The following is a 13,616-nucleotide window of genomic DNA, read 5'->3' as shown; positions in this document are numbered from 1 at the left end:
AAACACAGATCGTGTTAATACATCATAAGGTTAACCCTGAATTTGTTTAATGTACATATTTTTGGAGCTAATCGATTCATTGTGTCCCACATCGAAAAGTGAAAGAAACAAATGTGCATATATAAGCTTATGAGAACTTTCCTCTATCACCAATTGGTTTTAGAGAAATGTGGAACTCATGAGCATATATGTTGTACATGGTGGTGGACCTTAAACGATCCTAACACATATATAATGTTTTAGATTTAGGCCTTAAAGCATATATTTCTAAGTAATTTTGAAAAGGTTTTTCGATAGGGTCTGCTCATGGATCTCTATTCAATGTATAAAATTTGATCCATTACTTATTTTTCCCCTATGAACTCGAGTTTTCGACCGACTAATCTCAAGACGACAACATGTTTTGCAAAATGCACATAACCTTCGTAACCATAAAATGGGTTTTTTTTTTCCATTACCTATTCTCAACTTAGCTAATATCTTAAATTTACATGTTGCCGATAATAACGACAACGACAACAATATCAAATACTTTATTAAATCCCACCAAAATAAAATATGTACGAAGTAAAATGTAAGATGTAAATAAACTTGCGGGCATAGTCCAACGGTTCCTTCATGTATTTTGTGTCATGGAATAGGAAGGGGTCATGAGATCGATCATTAGGGATGACATGATTTTCTTTAAACCAATTGAACACCAATAATGGTGGTATATATTGACCCTATAGGGAGGTTTTACCTGATTCGTTCACGGACCTCTACCCGGACCACTGCCCGAATGGATGTGTTCCCGGGTACCGTCGATCGGGTTCGGGTATCCTCCCGAACGTGTGTGTTACGTGCAAATGATGAGGGTTGTTGAAATAAATGATTTACTGATGCCCAAAAATCGTCGTTCAAAAAAAATAAATATATGTAAATAGTCATACTAACACGAATTGTGCCAATAATCGAAATTTATGTGACAGAATAACAATAACAATATTGATATATATATATATAGTTAGACGTGGTTTTACTCTATACTTTCAAGCATATACAACATTAAATTTATATAGATATTCTATTTTCTATTTATAATACTCCTTGTATAATATAATACGAACCGCAAGGTGTTGTAGTGGTGGTGACCTTACTTCTTATAAGGGAGGTCGGATGTTCAACTCTCGTGAGCTGCGAAAATACTTGTTGTTACCCCGCTCATTTCATGGGTCTCAGAGGTCTCAGACGTCTATTTGTTCGAGCCTCACCTAAAGGAGTTTTACCACACGCGATGCCCGTATGGGTTCATCGTGAGGATTTCCTCTTAAGGGGCAGTAAAACTGTAAATGGTTCGTCCAAGAAAATGATCGGAGTGGCTGGGTTCCGATATGTCGTTCGGATCCCTTCAGTGACTCCAACCGCCGCTAAAAAAACACGATAGTGGGAGCCATGAAATCATTACATAGTTAAAAGTCGCATTGTTAACTAAACAACTTACTTACAATGTCTATTTTTTTCCTTAACAAAGTCGCATTGTTAACTAAACAACTTACGTCGATTTTTTTCCTTGACATAGAGATTATTTAAAAGAATTATTTTTTCTAACGACAACTCTAAAGGTTATCGTAAAAGTGAATAAATATATGGATATTTGAATAATCATTATAAAAAAGTCAATATTAACAGTTATGTATTATACACTTATACATTTTAATGACAATATTAAGAATTTTAATGACAATATTAAGAGTTGTCGTTACAAAAGTAGTATTTTGAAATTGCGAATTACACGATCATTATCGGTAACATCCATCACTCAAAATTACATCGGTTACAAAAATTTGGTAGTTAACTAATATAAACAATATCAACACCACCATGATAACATATACCACCTATATGAAAATTAAAACTATAATTTAAAGATGGAATGAAAACATCAAAGTAAATCGTATTTTAAGTGGAATGTTAGTATGTATTTTAACGAGAACAATAATATGCAATCAACCTTAATATGCAATTAACATTTTGAGATTAGTTAAAAGAGTTATCTTCAAATCTTAGACCACTCCCAACAATGACATTCTTTCTCACTGTCACGTCAGTTTTCTCTCTCCACTTTCTTTCATGACATTTTCATGACACACCATTGTAAACAATGATAATTTTCCTCACAATTTTACTAATTATTTATTATTATCATTATTTTGCATAAATGAGTCTATATTTTGATTGGCTCTCCAATCTCTTTTTACATGGGTAGACACACATATACAAAGACATCCGCCCTCACTTATGCTATATGAGGAAAAGTTTGAGCACGAGCATAGATTGTGTTTTTGAAGGCAAGGCTATGCACCATGAAAGCCAACGGTGCCTTCGAGGGCGACCCTGAGAGCGTACTGTTGGGAGTGGTCTTAAAAGTAAATTTTAAAATTAGTGAGAGAAAGAGTTGTATACATTTGCTTTAAAATATTGATCCTACACGGTATTTCTCGATAGTTGCTTGCATCTTTTAAAAATATTATCATACACGCTATTTATCAAAAAAAAAAAAAAAAAAAAAAAATTTACTAGGAGTACGTTTTAGCATTTATATGATAGGTTGGGTTAGTTAATCACTTGTTTCTGCTTTTAAACTAATAAAAGTATTAATATGCTACAAAAGCAAAGTCCCGTAGCTCAGTTGGTTAGAGCGTTGGTCTTATGAGCCGAAGGTCGCGGGTTCGAGCCCCGCCGGGACTAATTTTTTATTTTATAAAACTTTAAATTTAACTACTCTTACTCGAACAAACCTCGCTGAGGTTTCCTTGTCTTTTTTTTTTTTGCATTAAAATATTTTATAATAATAGTCATCTTTCTGTTAGTTTTGTTTGATCGTACTTAGGACTAAAATTATTACTTAGCAAGTTAAATTTTGTATTTACTTTTTTTTAATCATCGCACTAATATGTGAATAAAAACAAAGTCCCGTAGCTTAGTTGGTTAGAGCGACGGTCTTATACGCGGAAGGTCGCGGGTTCAAGCCCCGTCGGGACTAATTTTTTTATTTATAAAACTTTAATTAAATTTAACTACTCGTACTCGAACAAACATCGCTGAGGTTTCGTTGTCTTTTTGTTTTTTGTTTTTTTTTTGCATTAAAATATTTTATAATAATAGTCATCTTTCTGTTAGTTTTGTTTGATCGTACTTAGGACTAAAATTATTACTTATCAAATTAAATTTTGTATTTCCTTTTTTTTAATCGTTGAGTTTGTAAGTTTTTGTAGATCGAATAATTGTCGCACCAAAATTCTAAGTTTTGTGTCAGTTCCTGGTAATACCTGCACACCCAAAATAGCCATTGTTTCTCTTGCCACTTATATCAGAAAAAAAATCATTACAAGATGATGTTGTTTTTGTACTTCTCTGAGAGACCTTGGTTCGTGATGTAGAACTGCAGTTTCAGGTACCCAAAACCCTTTCATATTTTCAGTTATTTTTGTGTATCATAAGTTAGGGCCACATTTGCTTAATTAATTATTGATTAGTGATTTAGTTTTGATAAATCTGGTATTAGCTGTGTTGTTAATTGTGTCTATTCTGTATGATCATAGTCAACTTTTTGACTTTTGATTGTCAAATTCTGACCTTTTCTCTTTTAGATTAAAAATTTTACTAATGGTTGCTGCTATACTTACCGAGCAATCTGATCGCAAGTGTAAATTTGAAATGGTTGCTATGCTGTTGTAGTCTGTGCCTACTAATTGCTTATTAAAGTCAAACTTTGATTTTTGGTTTTCAAATAGGTTGTTCTTTGATTAATTTTAAGGTCATGGTTATTATTATACATATGAAAGGATCAAACACTGTGTTTGAATGCACACAAGCATAAACTTCCTTATTATGGTCATATGTTGACTTTTGTGTGTCAAATAGGTTGATCTTGGTTTAAAACTTGACTTTAGGTTGCTATGGTAATGAGATGTTAGTCACTTTGTTTGACTATAAATAAGCTACTACTACATATCAATAAATAAATCAAAATTTGAATGTTTGGGTGTAAAATAAAATTTTTCAGAACCACAACCGATTGGGCTGACCCATTACCAATTTATTTTTCTTGCGCTTTCAGGTCCAGTAATATTGAATCTTGTAAATACAATCACAAGAACTATCATTGAAATAGTAATCCAAATTAATTCAATTAAAGAATGTACGATGTTTTAAACACATTTTAGCTGTTTGACATTGGCTTTGACCCATTACACAACAAGTAAGTTATACTAACATAAATACAATCACAAGAAGTATCATTGAGCTAATAATCCAATTTAATTCAATTAAAGAATGTACGATGGCCACCAACACTTTCAATGAAGGTGAGCTCACGGGTTCGATTCCTTTCAAGGCACTTCAAACGCTTGGGGCGAACTTAAGAGACCAATAGCCTGAGGATGCTTTACCTGGTAGCGGTGGAGGGTTGGCTTGCCATTTACCCAGGGTTTACCCGCTGCGGGGGGGCCAATGTGCCCGTTCGTAGTAGGGGTTCCTCGTAAAAAAAAAAAGAATGTACGATGTTTTAAACACATTTTAGCTGTTTGACTTTGGCTTTGACCCATTACACCACAAGTAATTTATATAACATAAATCATTTAGTTTCACATTAATGGTTGGAACCGGCCATCTGCGGGGTATTATAAAAACCTGCAACCCTTTATTATGATTATTTAATAAGTTGTCTCCTTTGTTGCTCCATGCAGTAAAAAGGACAAGAGTTAATTGTGAACATAGTAAAGTGAATGATCTGATTTCTACACTAAAAATGGAAATTAATATGGCTACAATTAGAAAACAGTATCTTCCTGTTTGTACAGTCTTTTATTAAGTTTAACTCAATTATTATTTTTATCATGAAAAGTTGTAAGTCTGTACTAACTTTGAAATTGAATGTAGTTTGTTTTACCCTTTTAAGTCAAAGCACCACTCTTTTAAAAAATGAAGTAGTAATTAGCTTTATTTTTTTACTTAATCATCTGATAACTGCGCAGACGACTGAATTGCCACCCCACGTTAACTGGAGGTCCCGTTAATGTAATTGTAAACATGTATCAAAATCAAAGTCGATAATGCCTCTTAAGTTTGTCCATGGATTAAGCAGATCGACTTGATCTGCCCAATTACCTAACTCTTATGTTTCTTTTCTTTTAGTAAAAGTTTGTTTCGTGCGTGTTCAAACTAGGGTAAAATGTCAATACTCCTAACATTTTCATAAGTTTTGAATCCTTGGTGACTGTCAATAGGTTGAATGGTGTGGCGGACCTGGATTATTTGGACGAGTTGTGTCCATGGACCATATCAACAGCAGAGAGGGGAAGCCACTAACAAGTGTTAACGAGCAATAGCGTATGTCTTCTCTCAGCAAGTATGTATTTTATATTTGTTGTTGTATATTACACATGTATTGGGGTGGCCAGGGAAAAGGGTCGGAGACGGTCATGGGTTAAACCAATTAGGCCGCGTGAGTTAAAATACTCCCCTCTCCGGGTAGGCGAAACAAAGAAACCCTTGTCCGTTTACCCATTCATATTGAATCTTTTTGTTATCGTCTATAAATCCAAACACTCCGTGAAGTTATCTCGCTAACATTCTTTTAAATATGTGTTTCTTTAATATTAACTTTGTTGTATATTACTTATGGTGTGAAGTTGAGAGCCAGCTCTGATCCATGTTTCAGTCAAGCTTATTACGATCTAAGCAAAGAAAGCTGGGGTTGGAGCGATGGATCGCTGTTTGCCCATGGGAGCCTCGTGTCATTGCCCGCCCAATCATCTCAATTCGGACAGGTTAACCGAATAGACCCAGTAAAAGAACAAAGCTTGCAAAAGCAAAAATGTTAGTTACGGTGGGACCCACTATGATAATGGCAAAAGTATTAAGTAAATCAAGCAATGATACTCCTTGGATAATACTCCGTAGTTTATAAAAAAATATATCACCTTAGGGAAACTACTTATTATATTATGTTGGGTGTTTACATGACATAGCCTTTTCACCTGAACATAAATGGGGTATGATTATAATTTTGTTTTGTTGATCAAGTTGAAGTTGATTAAAGAAATAGTTAGTACACTTTGTTTGGATTTTTCTTTCTTTCTGATGCTTTTTTAAATTAACCATTATTTTTTTATGACCTTTTTGTATTAAAATAGCTTTCTTGCCATGATTAGGGTTCTGTCTTTACTTGATTAAACAACATTAATTACAGTACTAAGCACGTCACAGTTAAATATTCTAAAGGTAGTGACCACCGTTCTCATTTCATTTGACTAAATCCTACTGGATCCAACCATCAATTTTTTTTATAAAAATGGATAATTAACTAAGTATTTTAAAAATAATAATAACCTATCACATTCATGAGATGGATGGAGGCTTTAAAGTTCACTTAGAATAAATTTAAAGCTACCACATTACAATCATTGCAGTTAGTACATTTTCATCAAATGATGGAACAAGATTCAGCCTCTAGCATCGAGCCAGATTATCTCAAGATCCAAAAAAACAACCTTTTTATATAATAAAAGATTTGTCTTTCATTGGATGGTCAAATTAAATTAGATAATGATATCGTTGTGCCATTAAGTTGGGGGTTAAAGTTTTTGAGTTCGCAGAGTAAACTCCCTAGCGACAAGTACAATGGATCCCCCACTAGTGAGTAAATTCCCTGGGTGACGAGCCCCCGAGCGACGAGACCCGTAACCTGGTGAATTGCGCATATTGGCGTTCCTTCCAGTCAAGAGCCTAATTAATTCAATCTTGGACGTTACCAAGAATTAAACATGGATCTCCTGCTTCATTGGTAACTCGGTGGCAACTTGAGCTACGCACAAGTGGTTAAGTTGGGGTTAAAGTTCCGGTATGAATAAATATGTATATATTTGTGAGTGAGATAGTTCAAGTATTTGATTTTCTAAACAATAGATAATGTTACTAGTGAATCTCATCTCATCTCATTCGAGCCAATTTGGTTGACTGGACAAACTCGAAGCTCCACAAAATAAGTCGATTTAAGCAAACCAACCCTTTTAATGATTCTGGATTATTAGGACCGGATGAGTGGACTAAAAATGGACAAATTGATTAAAAGCTTCATTTTTTCGCGAAAGACAAATCACACATTGCAACACGTTTTTTTCACAAATATACACATATTGTTCACCGTGAACTTGAACCAATAACCTATCGTTAAAGATGCACTCAATACCGCTACTCAAATGACACTTTGGTGGCGTCTGTTGTTTAAAATTACTCCATAAATATCAATATGTCTTGATTGGCTTATAGTTGTAGGATTTTAAACATTCCTTTTCATTTTTTTATTACTTCTGAAAGGGAAAAAACTAGACAATTAACTTTTGATGTATTGAGTAGTCTTCATCAACCTACAGTGCAGTTGTCACTATCTTCATAGAAGACACTTTTTGTGCATTCTGAAAAATTTGATTTAGTTTAAAATTGACAGAGATTTGCAGAACATGGGACCATAACCAGGAAATAAGTACCAAAATTTGTTATTTATTGAGCAAGGTAGCTCCCTTCATTATTGATTATGCCTTACAAATTCTATAGTTGATTTAGAAAGTTAGTTGTATCATTTAGTACCACTCTGAATGCAGATTCATCTGCCTTTGCTCTCAAATATTAAACATAACCTAATGTTCTTGAAATTAACAATACATCTTCAAACAATATCATCTATGGAGATAGACACTTGAAGAAAAACAGCCATAAAATAAAAGTATATAACTTTATTGAAGGAACCAGATTCTGAACTTTTTGTAGCATTATGGAAACCTTTTAACATTTTAACATATCAACTTGCCCACACAAAAAACAGATATTTAACAAGTGAAACTTATGGCACATGGAAAAAATATACCAAAATGAAGTCTAGATTAGATTACAATCTGAAAACGGCGTATCGCTCAATGTGGCTCCCAGAAAACCCAACCGGCAACCCAACGACTAAGATGTTACAGATAAACCTACCCATCATATTCCATTAGGTCACACTAATAATGTAAAGCAAATGAAGCAATATTTCAAGAATAAGGTAAAAGAGAGACAAAAAACAAAACTCTCTCTTTCAATCCCCACATAATCAAATTGACAAATTTCTAAACAAAGTGAAACATCCCATTTGCTCCTCTCATGGCTTCAATCTGAAAAATAACTCTACTTAATGTGTAAATTTGGCCATAGTTTCAATGCATCATCAAAGATTCTTTCTTAACTAAGTGGGTGAGTAACATATAATAATATAAAACTTAACAAAACAAATCACCTCCCATCTTTTAGCAGGGTATCTTGAATTCTTGATTATAAACCAAAATAAGACAATTAACATAGTCACATACATCAACATTCACTAAAGACATCAAATTCACATAATTTAAAACAAGGGTTTACAGCTAAACAAATAGCCCAATTAATACATGAAATTAAATCTTGAAAACCTGAATATGTTCAGTTTTCTTCTCTTGTTGCAGCCATTGACTCCTTTAAACTGGACAGAATGATATCCTATAATTAAGAACAAAATTCATGTAATTTAGATGGACATGAACAATGAAAACAGTAAACATGACAAAAAGGAAATGGGATTTTGATTTTGACCTGATTGCAAAAGGATTATAGAGAATGAAGCTGAATCAATGACGAGAATCCGAGGATGCAGACGACGGTTTATCAGATACGCCATCGTGTTCTTCCTCTTCACCTTGAATTCGTGCTGGTATACGAAACCCAGAGAAGCCACCAAACCCTGAAGCAAATCCAGACATTGAAGCTGGATGATGAAAAGCGAAGGCTGGGTGTTGTTGATCGATTGGAATGCCTGTAAACGGCACAACAGGTGGATCGATCCAAGCACGAAACGAAGGTGTGGTACTGGACTGAAGGGGTCCCCTCTGTGAATTGTTGTTAAACAATGGATGGTTGTTTGTTGTCTGGGTATGACCATGGGTTTGACTTTGACCGAAAAACGGTTGCAAAAACGCAGGAGCCGGCATCGGAACTGGTGCAGGCGACGAACTAAACACAAACCCTGCAGATGCAGCATCTCCACCCCATGACACCATTCTTGAAAACCCACTGGGTTGGTTATCGGGCCAACCCGACCCAGACCCATCAAAATACATACTTTGATTATTATTATTATTATTATTATTATTACTAGTATGCCCTTGTTCTTGATGGTGGTTTTGAAGAATTGGATCTTGAAATGATTGAAGTGAAAGCCTTAGATCTTGATTTCTACTGCTAGTTCTAGATAACAAATCTTGATGATGAAATTGAGTATTATTATTAGGTGGGTGGTTTGATGAAGCACCCATTGGAAAAAAAGACTTGATAGTATCAGCAATAGAATCAGAATCAAGTGATGGAGGTAAAAAGCTAGAATTTTGAGAATTACCCATTTGAGTATCAACAATATTATCACCTGGGTGTTGCTCAAATTCCCTGAATTGTTGATGGTTTGTGTTTTTTTGATCTGGGGTTTGCTCAAAATCCTGAATTGCTGCGTTTGTTCTTCCTCCTGTTGCTACAGCAGTAGGCTTCCATGCTGGCAGCTCAGCGAGTTCATCAATGGCGGTTTTTGCTTTCTTAATAAGCCAATCAACAGCTTTACTTGGTCTATCATAACCCAATCTATCTTGTACATCATAAAATTGTATAGCTGTATGAGCTGAAAGTCGAACACGGCGGTCTCTAGGGCCTTTTGCTGTACATACTTTACTATGTCTATCTTTCCGGCCGGTGGACCGTACAATGTGACCGCCCTGAACTTCAACAATCTCGCCGACGCCGGTACCGGAGGTTCTTAACCCTAATCTTGATGACCCAGTTGGTGGTTGTGGTTGTTGCTGTTGTTGTTGAAGTTGTTGGTTGTAATGATAACTTTCTCCCATTTTTTCCGGTGCACATTCTTCGCCGGGAAAAGGTGAAAAGGACCGTTTTTTCTGCCCCGGAGCAGCTACGCCGCCGTGGAGGACACGGTGGTGGTTGTCGGGAGATGGCGTTTCTTGATTTTGTTGAAGCTGATGATGATTTTGATGGAATCCATGAAAACCTATTTGATGAATCTTTTGAGGATCCAGAATCAGACCCTTGTGATGATGATTATGTATAAACTTCTCTTGTTCCAGCTTTTTTATTAAAAAAATAGAAATTAAAAATCAAGAAAGATAGCCTATAAAGTTACTAAATTACAGAATTCTAATCTAAAATTCAGCTCATAATCAAATTCCATTTCAAGAAAGAAAAACCCTATAAAGGTTTTAATTTTTTTTATTTATTTAAAGGTCTACAAATTTAAGTCTAACCCATCTCTCCCCTCTTTAGCGTATGATAAAGTGTGAAATAAATAACAAATTTAAACTGGTAGAGTGTTGAATGAGAGAGAACAAGGGCAGGGAGAAATAGTAGTAAGATTTGTATTTGTAGAAACTAGAAATCAAATTCAAGAAAGAAGGGAAGAGAGGAGGGAGAAGGAGGAACGGGTTTTATGTAGAATTAATTAATTAATTAAATTAAAAAATTTAAATTTGTTATAAAATATCTAGATTGTGTTATAAAATATCTAGATTGGATGTTAATTTTATTATTATTATATTTCTTGCATAGTAATATTTTATACTATAAATAGACATGTATGGTAACCATTTAAGGTGTACCATTTCTCTTGAAATATCAATATCAATATTTCTTCTCTCTTTCTTCTCTCTTTTTCTCTCCTTGTTCTTATAACCATTAAAGGTAGTTATAAGCCTACTGAATTATAACACGTTATCAGCACGAAGTGCTCCATATAATCAAGGTTTATCTAAGCAAGCACAAGTCACTAATCAAGGTAAGAAATTCTTTAACGATATCTTCTATTATTTATTAGTAAGGTCAATGGCGGAGCTAGTAGGGGGACTTTGGGGTGCCCAGCCTCCGCTAATCGTGTTAAGAATATAGAGTACTAATTATGTATATGGCGAAAAAATATTTGAAGTCCGGTCCTGGGAATTGCAGGTGGGGTTTGGTAAAAGATTTAATAGACACGATGAGTTTTTATTATCTTTTTGTTAAAATCCCTTAACTAGTGTATTCCACACTCTTTTACTCCCTCAAATTTTATAATATAAAAATTAAACCCCAAATGTTAATGTATACATAAGTACTCCGTTTTTGTTATAAATGAAACAGAAATCTAAATGTCAATATATCACATATTTCAACCTCATATACTTTTATGTTGTTTACACTAAAAATCTAAGAGTCAATTTTTATCACTATGTCTCACATGTAAGTTTACACTAAAAATAATTTCTCAATTTTCGCTTTTCAATTATGATACTTTTTATGTTGTTCGATATAATTTTATATTTCTATTTAAAAGTAAATGAAGCCTCCCTTAACGGAAATTTCTGGCTCCGCCTCTGAGTAAGGTAAATATTATTATCATCATAAGTAAAATTATATTTCTGCAATCTAACTTTTACTAACTTCACTAACATTTATATTTATGTTATTTAAGTTATATATATGGTCGGTTATACCACCTGAATTATAATTCCATAATCTAACTTTTACTAACTTCACTAACATTTATATTTATGTTATTTAAGTTATATATATATGGTCGGTTATACCACCTGAATTATATTTTCTGTAATCTAACTCTTATTAACTTCACTAACATTTATGTTTATGTTAATAAGACCTCATGATTGTACGCAACACGTCATTTGACAACACGGTACTTTATGTACGTAACACGTCATTTGACAACACGGTACCATGGGTCAAGATTAATTCCGATCAATACGAATACGATGGGGTCTTTATATGTTATCTAACATTTATGATTACTTATGCAATTAATCATTATTTATTTCATGCATACTAATGTTTATTCTTAAATTTATAATCTTAAAAGTTAAAATAAAATAAAAAGGTAGTTTGTATTTTTATTAAAAGTAAATCTTAAAAGTTAAAATAAGAAAAAGTAGTTTGTACTTTTATTAAAAGTAAATCTTAAAAGTTAAAATACAAAAAGTAGTTTGTATTTTTATTAAAAGTAAATCTTAAAAGTTAAAATAAGAAAAAGTATTTTGTACTTTTATTAAAAGTAAATCTTAAAGGTTAAAATACAAAAAGTAGTTTGTATTTTTATTAAAAGTAAATCTTAAAAGTTAAAATAAAAAAAAAGTAGTTTGTATTTTTATTAAAAGTAAATCTTAAAAGTTAAAAAAAAAAGATACAAAACACACATACACAAAATGCTATTTTTCTTTCTCATTTTCAAGTAACCAAAATACTTGAAATCTATAATTGGGTTCGGTTTTGGTGGAAATAAGGAAGAAGAAAAGATCCGTTAAGTAGAAGGTATAGATCGAAGCAAGGTTGGAACTTTGGGTGTCTACCGTTTAGAGGAACTCTTCTTTGAGTTTTCAAATTCGATTTTCAAAAGGCTACAAAGGTTGTATTCTAATCTTCTCTCGTTCGATTTCGTTAATTTGTTTTGTTTACTAAAGTTTTGTACAATGATCCGTGGAAGAGTATGATTTTATAAAGTTTTAAAAAATGCTTCCGCTCGCTTTGAATTAGTATCATACTCCAATAGGTATTTGGTTCACTATCTAAACAAATTTGATTTACATAATCCATTTTCTTAAAAGAATTCACACTATTTATTTTATGATGAGAGATTATATGTGTTAATTAAGATGAAAGAGAAGTATAAAGAAAAGAAACACTGCATATATACTTATAAACAAACCAAATAAAAAGGGTATACAAACAAAGCATAGTAATGTAAAACTATTTTCTAATGCCTAATTGTCTAATAATAAAAGGGACACTAACTTGTCTAATAAAAGGGACTCTGATTTGGCGGTACAGAGCCAAACCTTCTAACCTTGAAGATAATGTTCAAATCTTAGAAATGAGACGAAGATTATTTCAAAGAATGAGACAAAGATTGCTCGGTGTAATTGTCTTTCAAAAATAGAAAAAATAAGTAAGGAAATGAAAATGGACATAAATTATTTATGTGTATACAAAGAGCCATAAGCATTATATTAGACTGTTTCTAACCGTGACGGTGACATCAAAGGCAAGTGATGTAATTTTTGGTGATGTGGCAAGGTCAAGAGACGAAGTTAAATAAATGGGGAGTTAAAAAAAATAGTCAAATTGTTTCAACGAACAAGGGTTCAATTGGATGTCTCTTAAAAAAAAAAATCCAAATTTCCAGTTATTTGATTAAAAAAAAAAAATCCACGGGTACGGGTGATGGATCCAATGGATCCGCATCCACGACCCGCGGGTGCTATCCCTAATTGTGACAAGTACGAATCAACTAAAAGTCTAAAAGATAAATGCTCTTATAGGGATCAAATTGTCATAACCCGTCCTTAACCATAAGAACGCGTTAGATAACGTATGATTTCATTGCGAGGTATTGACCTCTATATGAGACATTTTTAAAAGAAAAACTGCATATATTATACATTACAAACCACAACCATTATTTTTGTTACAAGCTTAAGACAATAAAAAGAAGATTAACGTTTAGCGATAATCTTCGACTTACA

At 33.2% G+C, this 13,616-nt stretch overlaps 1 protein-coding gene and 2 non-coding genes across 3 annotated transcripts; 2 read left to right on the top strand and 1 right to left on the bottom strand.

The window, feature by feature from the left end:
* Positions 1–2,656: 2,656 nt before the first annotated feature.
* TRNAI-UAU (transfer RNA isoleucine (anticodon UAU)) lies at positions 2,657–2,730 on the top strand. The gene has a single exon. It is a non-coding gene; the product is annotated as a tRNA-Ile (tRNA).
* A 221-nt stretch (positions 2,731–2,951) lies between these two features.
* On the top strand, positions 2,952–3,025 carry TRNAI-UAU (transfer RNA isoleucine (anticodon UAU)). Its single transcript has one exon. It is a non-coding gene; the product is annotated as a tRNA-Ile (tRNA).
* A 5,292-nt stretch (positions 3,026–8,317) lies between these two features.
* On the bottom strand, positions 8,318–10,491 carry LOC139845553 (transcription factor TCP4-like). The gene has a single exon (XM_071835813.1). It carries the CDS (start codon positions 9,939–9,941, stop codon positions 8,682–8,684), a length of 1,260 nt encoding a protein of 419 aa, XP_071691914.1. The 5' UTR covers positions 9,942–10,491; the 3' UTR covers positions 8,318–8,681.
* Between the last annotated feature and the right edge of the window lie 3,125 nt (positions 10,492–13,616).

The sequence above is a fragment of the Rutidosis leptorrhynchoides genome, chromosome 4 (genome assembly GCF_046630445.1).
Source record: "Rutidosis leptorrhynchoides isolate AG116_Rl617_1_P2 chromosome 4, CSIRO_AGI_Rlap_v1, whole genome shotgun sequence".
In the NCBI taxonomy this organism is placed as follows: Eukaryota; Viridiplantae; Streptophyta; class Magnoliopsida; order Asterales; family Asteraceae; genus Rutidosis; species Rutidosis leptorrhynchoides.
The sequence above is the reverse complement of the archived record's forward strand: the minus strand, read 5'-3'. Positions and strand labels throughout refer to the sequence as shown.